General features: G+C 52.0%; 1 protein-coding gene across 13 annotated transcripts in view; it reads left to right on the plus strand.

The window, feature by feature from the left end:
* Nucleotides 1-1,944: 1,944 nt before the first annotated feature.
* Nucleotides 1,945-17,591, plus strand: part of WNK2 (WNK lysine deficient protein kinase 2) — a 134,705-nt gene continuing 119,058 nt past the window's right edge. For 7 of the 13 annotated variants that reach the window (XM_068162603.1, XM_068162590.1, XM_068162601.1 and 4 more), the window contains exons 1-2: nucleotides 1,946-2,224; nucleotides 2,588-3,364. In XM_068162603.1, the coding sequence (XP_068018704.1) occupies nucleotides 2,615-3,364 (750 nt within the window). In that variant the 5' untranslated portion in view covers nucleotides 1,946-2,224; nucleotides 2,588-2,614. Of the gene's footprint in view, nucleotides 2,225-2,587; nucleotides 3,365-17,591 lie in introns of all 13 variants that reach the window. The other 6 variants (XM_068162595.1, XM_068162599.1, XM_068162597.1 and 3 more) reach the window with 3 other exon arrangements.

Consider the following 17,591-nt stretch of genomic DNA (forward strand, 5'->3'; position numbering starts at 1 on the left):
GACCAGCACCCACCTCACTGCAACCTCCCTTCAGGGAGCTGTAGAGAGCAATGAGGTCTCCCCTCAGCCTCCTCTTCTCCAGGCTCAACACCCCCAGCTCCCTCAGCTGCTCCTCCCCAGCCCTCTTCTCCAGACCCTTCCCCATTTTTGTTGCCCTTCTCTGGCCCTGGTCCAGCCTCTCAATGTCCTTCTTGGAGAGAGGAGGCCAGAACTGAACCCACTATTTGAGGTGTGGCCTCACCAGTGCAGAGTACAGAGGAATGATCACCTCCCTGGTCCTGCTTGCCACACTGTTCCTAATACAGGCCAGGATGCCCTTGGTGGCCTTCTTGGCCACCTGAGCACACTGCTGGCTCATGTTCAGACATTTGTCAGTCAGCACCCCCAGGTCCTTCTCCATCAGGCAGCTTTCCAGCCACTCTTCCTAAGCCTGTAGCATTCCACGGGCTCGTTGTGAGCCAAGTGCAAGGACCTGGCCCTAGGCCCTACAACTGATCTCAGCCTGTCCTGGACCCTGCCCCCCAGCAGATCAAACTCTCACCCAGCTTGGTGTCATCCACAACCTTGCTGAGGGTGCCCTGTATCTCCTTACTGAGATCATTGATAAAGATGTTAAACAGAAGTGGTTCCCTGGGGAGCACCATGTGTGACGGCTGCCAGCTGGGTCTAACTCCATCCACCACCACTCTTTGGGCCTGGCCATCCAGCCCATTCCTAACCCCTCAGAGCAGGCACACACCCAAGCCATCAGCAGGCAGAGGGTGTTCATCAAATGCTACGAGAAACAGTGTCAAGGGCTTTATGGCAGTAGAGGTAGACAATACCCACAGCCTGTCCCTCACCCACTAGGTGGATCACCTTGTCATAAAACGAGATCAGGCTCATCAAGCGGGACCTCCCCTTCATGAACTCATGCTGACTGGGCCTGATCATCTGGTTTCCCTGCACATGTGGCATAATGACACTCAAGAGGACCTGCTCCATGACCTTCCCTGGCACCAAGGTCAGACTGACAGCTCTGTAATCACCCAGGCCCTCCTTCCTGCCCTCCTTGTAGAACAGCATCACATTTGCTATCTTCTGGGACCTCCCCAGATAGCCAAGACTGCTGGTAAACGATGGCAGAATCACAGGGAGCACACCTGGCGGCTCTTGCAGTACCCTTGGGTGTTTGCCATCTGGCCCCAGGGCCTTGTGCATGGCACAGCTGTTGATAGGTGCAGCCTTTAACAAAGCAAATGTCCCATCTTCAGCCTAACCTAAGGAAAATCTTGGCTTGGCCTACAGATGAACCAAGTTTCCTTCACTCTAGTCTAATGCCAAGTATCAACCATAATGAACCATGAGATCTAGGCTCATCAAACGACTCAGGGACTGGTAAGAAAGAAGGAAAAAGCCCCAGACAAAGAAGAACCCGGATCCATGTGGCAGCCGGTGTGCTCCAGTCCGCAGCACCGAAGGCAGGGTGCTGCGCCGTGTGCGAGCTGCTCCCTCTTCATCTTCCGCGCTTGAAGGACGCTGAGAAGCGAGGCGGAGGAGGATTTGGTTTCCTCCAAGGGACCGGTCCTTTCACAGCGGGCTGTGGGGCGCAGCACCCCCGGTCCCACGCGAACCGGGAGGGCAGGTGGAGCCGTGAACCGCGGCGGGACCCACGCCCGCAGGACGATGCTGCTCTCGGGCGCGGCGCGGGGGCTCCCACCCGCGGGAGACGCCGCTCCCCCGCGCCCCTCCCGCCGCCCCCGGCTGCGGCGACCCTCCCATTGTTTGCGGCGGGGCGGGCCGGGCGGGGGGGCCGCCCTCCACAGCCTCATTGGCGGCCGCCTATCGCCGGTGCCTTAAATGGGGCGCTCGCCGGGGAGCGCTTCCCATTGACAAAAGCGCGGCGGCGGCGGTGGGGTGGGGGCGGAGGAGCCGGGCCGGGGAGGGCGGGGGGCGGCCGTGGCCCATGGTGGCGCGGCGGAGGCTGCCGCAGGGCTCGCTGCGGGCAGGGGCGCAGCCCGCGCTCTGAGGCGCCGGGAGCGGAGCGGCGAGACCGGCACTGCGGGCACTGCAGCGGCGCAGGGGCGGGCCGCGGAGCCCCGCTGCCGGCGGCCGGCTCCCTCGGCACCCTCTCCGCGGCGCGCACACCCAGACAGGCGCACACACGGCGGAACCCGCCCCTTCTCCCCGCCGCCCTTCTCATCTCCGTCCATGGCGCTGAGGACGGCAGCCCCCCGCTCCGCACGTAAGTGAGCGGCTCGGCCGCCTTTGTGCGCGGCCCTGCCCGCCCCACGCCGCAGGTGAGGCGGGCGCACCTGAGCCCGGGGCACCCCCGGGGCCGCCCGGCGCTCCCGGCCCCGCTACGCTGCGCGGCCGCCCGGCTGGGGAGGGAGGGGGGCGGGCGGGCTGGCGGCGCGGCTGCGGCTCGGCCCGGGGAAGCCTGGCTTGCCGCAGCCCTCCCGTTTTCAAGCTCCGGTGTGGCTCTGCCCGCGGTAGCGCTGGGACCGGGGATGCCGCGGGTTGGGGGACCGGTGTCCGGCTGCCGGGGCTGAGCCGGAGCCGCGGCCGCCGGTGTGTCAGGGCGCTGTACTCTGCCTTGCCCTCGCAGGTGGCGGTGGGGCCGCTCGACGCGGGCATGGACCACGGTGACTTCCCCGGCCCTGGGGCGGCGGCGGGCGCTGAAACCTCAGACCTAATGGAAACTGGGGGCGATGCCAGATCGGCACCTCGGCGGGGAGGCAGAGGAGGAGGAGGCGGCGGCGGCCGTGGCGGGTTTCCAGCGACTGCCGAGCCCAGCAATCCCCCGGCTGCGGAGACGAGCATGAATATTGATGGGCCTGCCGGTGGCGAGGCGGCCGCTGCTGCAATGCCGGGGGCCCCGGGGGCACCTGCCCCGCCGCTCCGCGCCCCCTGCTCTAGGGATCCCAAAATGGTCCATCAGCGGTTCTTGCGGAGGAGCGTGGTGGACTCGGATCAGGAGGAACCTGCGTTTGACCTTCCCGAGTCAGAGCATCAGAGGAAAATTATCTTGCTCCCTAAAACCAGGAGGATAATTGCGGAGAGGGCAAAGGCCGGGCAAGGGGCTGTGGAGAAGGTGTCCCTAGAGGCTGAGCCTTCCGGGGAGCTCAAGGCAGCGCCAGCCCCTGAGGAGCAGAAGGAAGCTGGCAAAGATGTGGAGAGGAAAGAGGCATTGGATGCTTCTAAAGATCAGAGTAAGGCTAAGAAAGAGGAGCCCGAGGAGGAGGCTGATATGAAAGCGGTTGCCACTTCACTGGATGGCAGGTTCCTGAAGTTTGATATTGAACTCGGAAGGGGATCCTTCAAAACGGTCTATAAGGGCCTGGACACTGAGACGTGGGTGGAAGTTGCGTGGTGTGAGCTCCAGGTAAGCCAAGCTGATCCTCCTGTGTTTTTTTTGCTTTGTAAGCCTAGGAGCTAAGGGCAGCGTGCGGGTGTCATCTCCAGAAGCTCGGCTTTGAGCAGCCTTTATAGCCACCATTGCTTAGTATCCAGTGTCTAACTATAGCGCAATATTCTCATTGGCTCCCAGTCCACCACCTTATGTACACTCCTCCCAGCATTAACCCTCTCACCTCGGGATCTGGCTGTCAGCACTAATGATGCTCACGGAGGATCTGTCATATTGCATAAAAAGGTCACGAGCTGCGCTCCTGGAATGCGCAGAGCATGCTGAGAAGAGCTGATGGGAGGGAGGTTCTTGCTCCCCCCTACCCACAGCTGCTCAGTGTTAAGGCTTTGGAGAGCAGCAGCTCTGCGTTCAAAAGACACCAAAGGCGGATGAGCTCGGGGTGCATCCGCAGGAGGCAGCTTTCCTTTTGCTACAAATAATGCACTGTGCTTGTATGAAGGCTGAAGATCTGCTGCCCCTTTGCTTGCCCTTTGCTGTGCTCTGAAATGGTGCCTGTCACCAGCTTCTTGTGGCTCAAACCCTGACAGTATTGGAGAGCTTGCCTTTTTAGGTATCACAGACCAGTGCTTCAGCTGGGTCAGAGACCTGTCTCTCCTGATAGCTTTTAAAATGAAGGTTGTGGGTAAAAAGAGGATGTGAGCTCTTGATCTTTAGTGTAGCCATCCAGTAACATTTAAGGAGTGAAGGTTTGGATGCTGTCTTTTGCTGGTTTGGAGCATAGCTGTTAGCCTTCTCTTACTGTTTTTGTGCTCCCATGTCTGTAAAATCGACAGCAGTAGTTGCTTAATGTTTTGGAGGGGAAGCTTTTAGTATCGGTTACCTCATTTCTGTTGGCAGCCATTTGAATGAGACCAGCTAAGAGCAAAACATTACAGTTAACTTTTTTTTTCTCCTTAATGTTTTTCTTGACCTGAGTTACTCTGTCATTTTTGTGGGAACTGAAAGATTTAATTCCTCATTGTAACTGGGGGTCCTTAAGATCCCTCTGTCTGGCTGAGCTTTATTGCCTGTGGGAGTGTTTGAGAGTAGCATGTAAATGTGAGCTGATAAACCTGAGCTCCTGATTGTTTGTATTTTAATGTTGGCTCAACCTGTAAATCACTCCTGGCTTCCTGGGCTAAGTGGAGATGGATGTACAGCTACATCTTCATTCCCTAATGATTTCATTACACAGTGTAATCACAAATCAGTGCAGCACTTCTTTCTAAATGAGAAGTATGGGGAGCAGTTCTCAGTCCTTGTCATCATGTGTTCTCCTGGCTTTTATAAGCCAGGGATGCAGAATGTGGAGCCATAGCAGCTGGGCCAGGTCTGGCCACAGAGCTGAGACCATGATGGGCTGATGGGATTTAACAGCCCTTCTTCCCCACCAGTCTGGAAGGTAAAGGGGATTGCCAAGGGGATTTGAAGGGGAGTTGTGTGGAGCAGTGCTGCTGGGTGGAGAGCAGGCTTGGTCTTTGTCTGGCTACTGCTGGAAACAATCTCAGCTGTAAGGCTTTTGCCTTGGCAGCCTGGAGTTGACTGAGGAGGGTAGCTGGGGTGCTGTGGGAGGCCAGGGCAGGTGTGGCCAGAGGGGGGGGTCAGAAGTGCCAGGGCAGTCACTGTCAAGTGATCACACAGAGCAGGAGCTCATGTTGTGGCCAGCCTTAGGGTATGTTCTAGCAGGGGAACTGAAGGAGGTGTCTTTTCAGCCTATTTTCTGTAGCAGCTTTAACTACAGAAGGCTGCCAAGTGTTGTGGAGAACACTGCATTGAAATTCCAGTGGCTGTCACTTGCACCTAAGAGCCTGGGGAGGGAAAACTGCACCTGAAGCTTGCCTGGTGGTTGGTTTCCTGGCTACACTTGTTCAGGAATTCTTGAGCTGGCTGCACCTGAAGTCATCTGTAATAATTCCTCAATTCCCACTGGGTTCCATCGTGTGTGCTTCAGCTTCAATCCAATCCTGCCATCAGGTATTTTCAGTTTAATGCAGAATTTGGTTTGGGCTTTGAACTGTAGAAAGAAAATTCTGTATTATTCAGCTGCTGTCGGGAGATTGGTGTCAAGCTGTACAAGGTGAGGGCTTACTGGCTCCCTCACACACTGCTGGCTGCTTGCAGGGCTGATGTGGAGGTGATGCCAGAGGTGAGATGGGATGTCAATTTTGAAAGCCACTACTTTGGCTCGAGAATCTGTCAAGTCTTCAATCACCATGGGATTAAAGCCTCTGCTTTTAGGCTGAGTTTGCCTGAAGGAAGAAGTCAGGGGAAGGTGTGAATAGCCGTGTTGTCTGCTTGTGGAGTACTCTTAGCTCATCTAGAGAGTTCTATTAGGAAAACATTCAGAGGGTGCCGTGGAGTAACCACTTTGTCTGTGGAATTCTGCAGCGTGGGGTGTCAGATGTGCTAGGTAGACCTGTCCCTTCCTCTGGAGAAATGCTAAGCTCACATAAACGTGGCAGGAGCCACCGTAGCCCTGCTGTTGAAGACAAAATGCAGTCTTACACTCCTGAGACCCCTACCAGAGATTGCAAGAGATTGTGCTTTCTCTTTCTACTGGAGATGCAAACGTGCTTGTTACTACTGGAGCCAGAGAGTTGAAAACTAACAGCACTGAGGTTCCATGCAGGCATTAATCCTCTCTCCTTGCTCAGCAGTTTTTTTCCAGCCCTGTTGTGCTGTTGCCTGTCGCTTTTTTGTCTGTCTGCACAAAGACCTTGTGAGCCAGTCTTGTTCAGTGGCTTTATTTCATTAAAAAGATGGCTTTAGGGTTCAGAACCAAAATTGTGACTCAGATTATAGGGTAGGATCCAAATGCTAACCAAAAACGAGGTCTGGGGTTTAGACCTGTCTGCAGATGTGAAATCTGTGGTCAGATTCTAGCTAGAAAGTAAGCTTATTGTTCCCCCCTGGGACTGAAGTGTTGGAGCAGGGTTAGCATGCCCTTGCAGTTTGGAAGAGTTTGCACTTGAAGGTTTTCAACAGCTGTAATTAATTTTAATTGGTGGAGTACAATTGCTGTGGCGAGGCTTCAGCATAACAGCCCTCGGTGTTATGCTCCGAAGTAAAGTGTTAGGTCATGAATAAGGAATAGAGGCTTTTGCCAACCTGCTGCTGGCAAGTCAAATCATCTTTTTAGCTAGATGAATGGTGTAGCAATTGCCATGCAATTTCCCTTTGGGAACTGCAAACTGCAGAGCAGTCCCACCTGGTGTCATCCCAAATGCAAAAGCCTCCTTGCCCTGGTGCTTCTCACTTGGGCTGTGATTGCTGAGCTGCTGCTTATTCATTTTACTTTTCTTTGTTGAAAATGTGGAAAGGATTTGACTGTCTCCTCCTGCTGTTGCTATACCCATGGTGGGAAGGTGAGAAATGCCTGTTGAGCACTGCAGGGAAGCCAGGCTTTTCCCACTGGTTGCCCAAGACTTGTTGTCTACTCTGTGCTGGTGCTTAGATGTGTCCTGGTTTCTTCAGGACATTTGACCTCCAGGTGTGAGGTGCATTTGTGGGAGTCCTTGATGCTTCCTGGGACAAAGGTCAGTTCAGGTATTGGATGTTAGGTACTTGAAGCATTTCAGAGTGAAGGATGGCAGAGGTCAATGCCCCTTCCCCGCCCACATAGCTGAAATTAGAAATCCTGGGTATTAGAATAGCTCTGATGACATTTTCCCAAACCCAGTGGTCTGTGATGGCAAACCAGCCACAAATAGACACTCTGCTCCTAGCTAGCAAGTTTCCCCCCACTGCCTGGGGGGGGTTTCTTTAGTCAAGCTTCTGATACTCTGGCTCTGTAGGGGAAACTTAATTCTCTCCAAGATCAGTGATTTATTAGTTTTGTAGCACTGTTCCCTCTGTGCCACTGCCAGGTGTTTCAAACTGCCTGAACCGAAGGGGAAACAGGAAAGTACAGTATGTCTTAAATCACTCAGGGGCTCAGAATTTTTGGAGGGCACAGATCTTAACTGGATCGAGTTCTAAATGTGGAGGCATTTCTGAACACTCATTTGGTTCCTCTGCAGTATTGACATGGAAAGAGATAATGCCTTTGCTTCATCTGTTTTCATTCCTTAAATGAGAAGCTCATCCAGACTGACTGATTTTAATGTGGCATGAGAAGAGAAGGCTCCAAGGAGACCTTATTGTGGCCTACAAGAAAGCTGGGGAGGGACTTTGGAGGGTGTTAGGACTGAGGGGAATGGAACAAAACTAGAAATGGGTAGATTCAGATTGGATGCTAGGAAGAAGTTGTTCCCCATGAGGGTGGTGAGAGACTGGCACAGGTTGCCCAGGGAGGTGGTGGGAGCCTCATCCTTGGAGGTGCTCAGGGCCAGGCTGGATGTGGCTGTGAGCAACCTGCTGTAGTGTGAGGTGTCCCTGCCCATGGCAGGGGGGTTGGAGCTGGATGATCCTTGAGGTCCTTTACAACCCTAAGAAATCTGTGATTCTCTGAATAAGTACAAGAGGAGATGGGCTGCTTTAATGCAAGGTGAATAAAAAGAGGACTTAAAATGGTTAATGCTAGACCTATATTTCTAGTTTTTAAGGCTGATAATGATTCTTTGAAGCAAAAAGTCTAGTTTGAGTGAAGAAAGGGAGGTAAAGCATGCAGTTTATTTCTAAGTGGGTTGCCTTCGGTGTGCAAGACAGCTGTCAATGCCAGGTTAACTACTTTGTTCCCTGTGTCTCCACTTCAGAAGAGCTGTGATGATTGCTCAGTGATAGAGGTCTGTGGCTCAGACACTTTTGTGTAAGCAGATGCTTGTGTGGTTGCGAGTGGGAGCCTGTGAAATGGACGCTGCTAAAGCATGTTCAGGTCCCTCTGTCTGGGAAGTCACTTCTGGCAGAACTAAATTATGTAGGATTAAGTGATGTGGAAGGTGGAGGATGCCCTATGCCCCCTGTAACAAGCATTCAGAGGATTTCTTTCTTCAGGCTTTTCCCTGGTGCAGTAGTTAATGTCCTTGTTGGCTGACAGCATTCATAGTCATAGGATGGCCTGGGCTGGGAGGGACCTCCAAAGGTCATCTCATTCAATCCCCATTCAGCTGTCTTGCAGTAGTAGCTGCTTACTGTCTGTGCTGTTAATTTATTGACTGGGGAAACTTTGTAGTGTAAATGTACAGGATAGTTTAGGAAAGCTCTTTGGGAGAAGGAGGGAGAGTATCTGAAAGCTGGAATCCGGTACTGCTCTCTGCTCATTAAATCAAGTCAGACTAATTTTGTCTGTTTCAAGTTAATTCTTGAGCTAGAGTAGGTTCAAACCATTAGTGTAGCTGTGCTTTAGTGTCAGAATGTGTGCCTGGTGTTTGTTAATGTAGCTGTTGCCCTGGCATGGAGAAGCAGGATAGTGATATGGGAGTGAACTATTAATAGACTGCTTCTCAAATTCAGTAAATGAAATAGAGCTGGGTCAGACTTCACATTCTGCCTTTGAATCAAACAAACCTTGTTTTGCTCTGAGTGCCTTTTGCCTGAAGGTTGGTTCTGTGCCCTTCTCTATCCTGGCTAAACTCTCCATGCTAAATATGTGGGGTTGGGTTCACCTAAAGGGAAATAACTTAAAATCAGAACTTGATGTAAAGGGTGTTTCAGGTCTCCTTTGGTTGCTTCATGTCCATAGCTGATAGGGAGAAGTTGCTTTGCAAGCTGTCATCTCAGTGTGGTGTTTGCACTTGGTTATGCAGTCTGACTTGTGTGTAACATGCTTACATTATGGGCTGCTGCCCTGTTGTGGTTAGGGAGCAGCAGACCAGAGGAAAGTTCAGTGGCACTGGGAAGTGTGCTAAGAGAAGGGTGGCAAAAAATTCAGCTGTTGGTTACTGGAGTTGTCAGGCTTTGGCATGCTCAGAGATAAGAGGTGCTGCAGAGGCTGGGAAGAGTGATTCTTGGATAAGCAGGGGGAGTGCAGAGGCCCAACAGTAAGGATCAGGTGTGAAGGGATGAGGAAGGAGGTATCCCATGCTTCAGGAGCCCCACTGGAGTGGTAGGCTTGTGTTTGAGTGCTGAGGACAGCTTGCTGCAACAGTCTGATAAGGGGGAGTTTGGCTTTTAGCCTTGCCATGGCAGAGCTGCTTGCCGCAGGGTACTCACCTGTGTTCAGCAGGCTCTGGGGTAGGTCTGGCTGGCCAGAGAGCAAATCTAAGGCAAGTGCTGATGCATGATACCCAGGAAGCATGTAGGCATAAGGAAAGGGCAGCCAGAGGCATGTCATGCAGGATGTGTGGCACTTGGCACTCCTACTGGAAGAGACATCTTCATTGCCCTGCCATAGGAGGGGTTTGATCTGTTTGGAGAGGCAGGCAGAAGCAGAACTGGTTTTCCTTCTTTAAATTGTACCTGTGAAATTGAAGTTCCAGCTGGAAATGCATCATTTCCCTACTGAAAACATGAGTGCTGTCCCAGTGGGGTGTATTTGTGCCTGAAACCTGGCTTGGCAAGGAAGGGGAAGTGGAGTTTGTTCTCTGGAGCTAGGAGCAGCCTTTCTCCAGTGGCTTGCTTATTCCTATGTAGCTCTGAAATAGAGGAACCAGCTCAAAGCTTGCCTCCTGCCTGCTCTGAAGTGGGCAGCCTGCCTTTATGACAGCCCTGAGCTCCTCAGTTAAATTCTTTGCAGTAATGAATGCTGCAGCTCCTTCTGTGATGGAGTCTGGAGCTGATAAAACCACAAGCTGACAGGTACTCTCCCTTCTCTGCTGCACCTGGTGCCATGATTTTCCTGTAGATTTACTGAGAAGTCTTAGCTCTTCTGTGCCTCCTTTTCACTTCTGTGGAGCAAATGAGAAAAAGATCTTGAGGCTGGAGAAAGAGCATGGCCTGTTGGGTGTGTGAAAAGGAAGGTGTATACCCTCATTCTCCACAGCTCTTCATACCTAAGAGTGTTTGTAGGTCTCAAAGTCCAGTTTCCATATAAATCACAAAATAAAGCCCATTTTATGTGTTAGATTGGTCCCTCACCCTGGAATGGACTAATTCTTAACCTTTAAGGAGCTTCCTGTATCCCTGAATAAAAACCTCCTTGTCCTCTTTGGCAGCATGCTTATCCAGAGCAGCTTGCTGGTTGAGATTCCTGTGCATTCTGAATTGGCTTGAGTCCTGCATAGCTTTTCAGCTGCTCTTTCTCCTCGCTCCTGGTCATAACCATAGAAAAGATGCCAAGAGTTTGATGCAGTTTGGTCTGGCAACCACCTTTGTTGTGGACACAGGATGTGGCATGTCACTGAACCCCTCTGAGCATCTCAGCTGCCAGCCAGTTGGCTTTGGGATTGATGAACTTAGCCTGAGTTCCGAATCAGCTGACACTAAATGCAGCCCAAAACCCTTCTACAATAACTGTTTTGGGTTTTGTTGGCAGTGACTTGGCTTACTCCAGGTATGTGGTTAGTTAGTGGTATCATAGTGTCAGTCAAGGTTGGAAGGGACCACAAGGATCATCTAGTTCCAACCCCCCTGCCATGGGCAGGGACACCCCACACTAGATCAGGCTGGCCAGAGCCTCATCCAGCCTGGGTTTAAACACCTCCAGGGTCAGGGCCTCAACCACCTCCCTGGACAACCCATTCCAGGGCTTCACCACTCTCATGGGGAAGAACTTCCTCTGTGTGTCCAGCCTGAATCTCCCCACCTCCAGCTTCATTCCATTCCCCCTAGTCCCATCACTACCTGAGATCCTGAGCAGTCCCTTCCCAGCCCCCTTCAGATACTGGAAGGCCACAATGAGGTCACCTGGGAGCCTTCTCTTCTGCAGACTGAACAGCCCCAACTCCTTCAGTCTGTCCTCATAGGAGAGGTGCTCCAGCCCTCTGCTCATCCTCCTGGCCCTTCTCTGGACACCTTCCAGCACCTCCAGATCCCTCTTGGAATAGGGGCTCCAGAACTGGAGGCAGTACTCCAGGTGGGGTCTCACCAGAGCTGAGTAGAAGGGGAGGATCACCTCCCTTGCCCTGCTGGCCACACTTCTCCTGATGCAGCCCAGGATCTGATTGGCTTTGCAGGCTGCAAGTGCACACTGAGAGCTCCTGTTGAGCTTCTTGTCCACCAGCACCCCCAAGTCTCTCTCTTCAGGGCTGCTTTCCAGCCAGTCACTGCCCAGCCTGGATTTGTGCCTGGGTGGTGGTGGGTAGTAATGTGTGGTGGCATCACTTCTATTCAACTCCTTAAAGAAAATAACCATGATTCTGCTCATCTCCATGGTGCCTGCAGGTCCAGGGGCTGTGTCACACGGTGGGTAAAAGGTGCAGTGGGAGTCATGGGTGAAATGAAGTGCCATAGTATGGCAACATAGGTCTTGTTTCACCTGTCAAGGAAGTAGTAACCTCAGACCCAATGCCTTTTGCTCTTCAGTTGTATCCCTGCTCAGCAAACAAAATACTCATGATCAGTGAGGAGAGCAGACAGGCAAATGCAGGTTTGCTTCACACCTGTGTGCCATTTGTTGTCAATTCCGTCTGATCTTTGTTCCTGACTTCTTGAAGTGAAACACTTAGTAATGTTTGACCCTGTTATGAATTGTGGCAGCACTTTAGCCAAGTTTATGTCAATTTTGAGGTGAGTGTTGGGTATTTGAGTAAATGGCTTTGATTCCTGACTGCTTCTGGGAAGAGGAAAACCTGCAGGGAAATGAGCTTGTGGTGGGTTGAAATAACCCCCAAAGTCAAGCTGCCAGACCAGCTCAGTTGGAAGCAAATGAGGCTGGATTTACAAGCAAAACTACCATCTAGAAGTATGAAATGAAACTAATATGTACAAACTATTCAATAGTTACAGTTGGTGAACAACACAAGAACCCCTCTGGACAAAACCAGGAGGTCACCAACAGCTTCCCCCTCCCGACTCCCTTCCCCCTGTCCAAGGGACAAGAGGAAAAGCAGAGAGTAGCTTGTGAGTACTTAGCCACAACAAAAAAATGCAGCCAAGGTCAGCAAGCCAGCAGAAGCAACCAGCTGGTATCTGCTAGAGCAGAGAAAGGAAAGAGTCAGTTCACACAACCAGCTTTGTGTTAGTTACCAGACCACTGGGATTATTTAGACCTTATCTGCCCTTTACATCCAGTGGTAATTCTTTTACATTCTATCACTTTCTACTCAGTCTGTGGAAAATTTCCTGGGCATCAGCCTAAAATTACCACATAGACAGTAGTAATGCTCTCTTGTAGTGCTCTTCTGGGAAAGGGCCACAAGGATGATCAGAGGGCTGGAGCACCTCTCCTATGAGGACAGACTGAAGGAGTTGGGGCTGTTCAGTCTGCAGAAGGGAAGGCTCCCAGGTGACCTAATTGTGGCCTTCCAGCATCTGAAGGGGGCTACAGGAAGGCTGGGGGAGGACTTCTCAGGATCTCAGGTAGTGATAGGACTAGGGGGAATGGAATGAAGCTGGAGGTGGGGAGATTCAGGCTAGATGTGAGGAGGAGGTTCTTCCCCATGAGAGTGGTGAAGCCCTGGAATGGGTTGTGCAGGGAGGTGGTCGAGGCCCTGTCCCTGGAGGTGTTTAAGAGCAGGCTGGATGAGGCTCTGTCCAGCCTGATCTAGTGTGGGGTGTCCCTGCCCATGGCAGGGGGCTTGGAATTAGATGATCCTTGTGGTCCCTTCCAACCCTGAATGATACTATACTATACTATGAAAGCTGTGCTGTGCTTGGTTAGAGAAGTAACCAATTCACCTTGCCCAGAGCCTGCATGTCCTGCTGCAGGTCAGCTCTCCTGAGAACTACTGAAAAGGCTTTTTGTGTCCCCTTCACCCAGAGGATGTGAGTGTAAATATGGGGGTTGGTTGATGTGTTTCTTGTAAGACAGCTCTCCATAAGCATAGCTGTAACATCTTCTGTGAACTTTTTATCAGGGCAGGGGTGCAGAGCTGTGGCTCTGTACCAAGCATGGTGCAGCTGCTCTGTGTGTTCCTGCAGTAGCAGGGCTGGTCCAAATGCCCTTCTCAGGAAATGTCACTGTCAAGTGCTTACAACTGCCTAAAATGCAGCAGGACTAGACAGATGAAGGAAGGATTTCTTTTTACTTCAGCTAAATAATACAAAATTAGCTTATTCTGTGAAATCAGGTGTTTGCTGTCAGGAGCAAGTGACTGTTGGTTGCTTCATGTATTGGGGGCTGAGTGTTTCACAAAAGCAGGGCTCTGCCTGCCTCGGAGGTGAATGTTCTGCTTTTGATGTGTGCCTGAAGGATTAAGGTCCTGCTGTTTGTCACAGGTTGCTGTACAACACTCAGCTTTTTAGCAGTGGTTTTCCTGCTGCTACCTGCATTTTTTTTTTCAGCTGGAGCAAGGCTTTGGGTGACCCATCACAGCTGGAGCTGTGGTAGTGGCGGGAGCAGAGTCCATGCTGCCTGCCCTAAGAGCAGGGCAGAAGGGTGGGAGGCAGCACAGCATTACTGTGCCCCTCCAGTATCTGAAGGGGGCTACAAGAAAGCTGGGGAGGGACTTTGGAGGGTGTCAGGGAGTGATAGAACTGGGAGGGATGGAGCAAAACTAGAAGTGGATAGATTGAGATTGGATGTTAGGAAGAAGCTCTTCCCCATGAGGGTGGTGAGAGACTGGCACAGGTTGCCCAGGGAGGTGGTGGAAGCCTCCTGCCTGGAGGTTTTTGCAGCCAGGCTGGATGTGGCTGTGAGCAACCTGCTGTAGTGTGAGGTGTCCCTGCCCATGGCAGGGGGGTTGGAGCTGGCTGATCCTTGAGGTGCCTTCCAACCCTGACAGTTCTGTGATTCAGTGTTCCAGCAGCTGCAGCTCATGGCTGCAGGCCTGTGCAGCACTCTGCTGAAACATCTGAGCATACCCACAGCTTGGGAAACTGATTCCAAAGAGACTGATTTTGTTCCAGGCTTGAGTGATTAATTAAGGAAAATTGCCTTGGTTCTGTGCCTTTGCCCTTGTTGTGCTCCCTGCCCTAATGGGTGTTTGTGTGCTGTGGCAGCCCAAGTGTTGCCCTGACAAAAGGAACTTGCTTTTCTCTCCATTACAGTCAGACTTGCTGCCTTAGCTGAAGAGAGGATGAGAATATCTTGTCCTTTGGCAGTGCAGTCACAACTACCACGGGTGGCTTTGTGCTTAATGCTTGTGCGTAGTGCAAATTAGGGACTACACAAAGACTTGCTGTAAGCCACAGCACACAGGGTAACATGAATTGCTGAGAATTAGGTGCAGTGCGTGGTTATAGCCCATCTCTGATCCTGCCTCTTCAGATTACTCCTCCCTTTGTGTTCTGCACATGCTCTGGGGGGTGTATCACAGTGTAACTAAGGTTGGAAGAGACCTCAAGGATCATCGAGTCCAACCTATCAACACAGACCCCATGACTAGACCATGGCACCAAGTGCCACATCCAGTCCCCTCTTGAACACCTCCAGGGATGATGACTCCACCACCTCCCTGGGCAGCTCGCTTGGTGAAGAACTTTCTCCTCACCTAGAGTCTAAACCTCCCCTGGCACAGCTTGAGACTGTGTCCTCTTGTTCTGGTGCTGGTTGCCTGGGAGAAGAGACCAACTGCTTCCTGGCTACAACCACCTTTCAGGGAGTTGTAGAGGGCAATGAGGTCACCCCTGAGCCTCCTCTTCTCCAGGCTAAGCAACCCCAGCTCCCTCAGCCTCTCCTCACAGGGCTGTGCTCAAGGCCTCTCCCCAGCCTTGTTGCCCTTCTCTGGACACGTTCAAGTGTCTCAATGTTCTTCTTAAACTGAGGGGCCCAGAACTGGACACAGGACTCAAGGTGTGGCCTAACCAATGCAGAGTCCAGGGGCACAATGACTTCCTTGCTCCTGCTGGCCACACTCTTCCTAATGCAGGCCAGGATGCCATTGGCCTTCTTGGCCACCTGGGCACACTGCTGACTCATATTCAGGCAGCTGTCAATCAGCACCCCCAGGTCCCTCTCTTTGGGAGCTCTCCAGCCACTCTGACCCCATCACTGTAGCATCAGTGCCTGCTGCCCTCCAGGCTTGTTCTGGAGTTGTAATAACTTGTGTGGCATCATTCAGTGACCTTAATGAATTGACTTGTCTGGTGGCAGTTCAGCCTTACCAGAGCCTGTGCCCTCCAGGAACGTCTGTGCAGGCAAGGTGGGGATGGGTGAGAGGGAAGAACATCGTGTGGTGTTCAGGAGCAGTGTTGAAAGCCTTGTTAATTTGAAGCTCTTGTAGCTGTTGCAGGACACAAACCTGGACTTTTCTATGACTTCTGAGGGGAGCATGTGAAGAAAGCTGCTGCTCACTCTACTGGTCCTCAGACCTTGAACTGGATTGAAGTTGACTAAAGCTTGAACTTCTAGCTGTACATTTTTCTGGCCTGTCAGGAGGTTCTGAAGGCTCAGTGCTGGGCAGCAGTGATCACCTGGCCTTTAACTGAAATCTCCCTTTGAAGTCTCCACATCAGGCCTTAAGGACCATCTGCTTTGGCTGCTCTCAGACCTGCATTAGCAGTGGCCCTCTGGGGCAGGTCCTAGAAAGATGGAGTGTGCAATGCTTAACCTGTTAGGCGTGCTGCCAGCAGTGTGGGCAGGGAGTGGTAGCTCAGCAGGGACTTGGGAGAGCACTGTGCTGATGAGGAGGGCTCCATCCAGCACCTGGTTCCTCTGTCTGCAGACACAGGAACTGCCTGGCAGGGATGTGAAGACCTGTCACTCCCCACTCTGCTGCTCTGGCCAGTAGACTCCAGTGTTTGCTTTTGGCATTTGCTTACCTGAGGATGGAAGTTCCACCCTGTCTTGGAGACATGAAGTCACAGGAGGTGTTCCTCACCTTTCCCTGAAGGCTTTGGTAAAGGCTCCAGTGACTCTTGCAGGTGGGACTGGGCATTTGGAAGGAACTTGTCCATGGGGTTTTTTGTTCCAGTATGAGCATTGTGGGAGGGCAGATGGGCAGTACCTCTTCTGGGTCTCATGTGAGGGGGAAGGAGGTGCCAGCACCCAGCTCTGTCAGTGTGGTAGTGCTCCTTGGCCTCTTTAATTTCTGGCTCCCAGCTGCTTTACATATAAAGGGAGTCAACTGAACTAAGTTAGGACTGAGGTCATTTGGGGCACAGGCAGGAGGCCTTGGCTGCTGTGGGCACCTCAGTACACTGGCATCTTGAGGACTGGGTGCCAGATATGCAAGTGATTTCAGAAGAGTGCATTTGGACTTGGGTCAATTTTGTGCCTTAATTTAACATGAGACTATAAAAATTAGGTGACTGGATGGATTCCCACATGATATGAGATACTCCCCTGAAGGCAGCCTGTGGTTTCCTCTAGGCAACTCTGAAGCCTTGTGTGTGGCAGAGGATTAAGCTTTTTCAAAGTATAGAAGAAAACCTTGTAGTAGATACTTCTGGCTAGGAGAGGGCAGTGGATTGAAACCTCTAACTCTTTGCAATAAATGATAGATAACTTTGTTTCTGTGTGGCTTGATTACTTCCCTCTCTATCCCCAACCTGAGTGTTCTGCTGAAGCCCCTACCACAAAAGAGACTACCCTGACACAGGGGCTGCTGCCCTGGGAGGCATATTGAGAGGAGAGAAGCAGCTGTGCTCACTGCTGCCAGACAATTCCAGTGTCCCCCAGCATGAGATGAGCTGAGCTGGCTGCTGCCTGCATGAAACCAGTGATGCAAGTTCAACCACTGAAGCTGCAGAACTGTTAGAGCCATAGAATGGTTTATGTTGGAAGGGACTGTAAAGGTCATCTAGTTCCAACCCCTCTGTCATGGGCAGGGGGACACCTTCTGCTGGTCCAGGCTGTTTACAGCCTCATCTAACCTGGCTTTGAATGTTGTCAGGGGTGGTGCATCCACAACACCTGTGGGCAGCTTTTCCCTGCTGGTGTTTCAACCTCACAGTAAAGAATTTCTTCCTGACTCTTCTCTCTGTTTGAAGCTCTTGACCCTTGTCCTGTCACTGCCTATTCTGACAGAGCCCCACACCATCTTTCCTCTAAGCAACTTTTAAGTACTAGAAGAGTGATAGGGCTCTCCCCAGAGCCTTCTCTTCTCCAGGCTGGACAGCTCCAACTCTCTCAGCCTGTCCTCTCAGGGGAGGTGCTGCAGCCCCTGATCATCTTTGTGGCCCTCCTGGGCCTGCTCAGGCAGGTCCATATCTCTCTTATGCTCCAGGTGCTTCTTGTGCTGGGGGCCCCAGAGCTGGAGGCAGTGCTGCAGGTGGGGTCTGAGCAGAGGAGCAGAATCCCCTCCCTGTGCTGCTGCTCTCCCTGCTCTGGATGCAGCTCAGCACT

Source organism: Melanerpes formicivorus, unplaced genomic scaffold (assembly GCF_026170545.1).
Source record: "Melanerpes formicivorus ecotype bairdi unplaced genomic scaffold, bMelFor1.0.p_v2 SCAF_66, whole genome shotgun sequence".
In the NCBI taxonomy this organism is placed as follows: domain Eukaryota; kingdom Metazoa; phylum Chordata; class Aves; order Piciformes; family Picidae; genus Melanerpes; species Melanerpes formicivorus.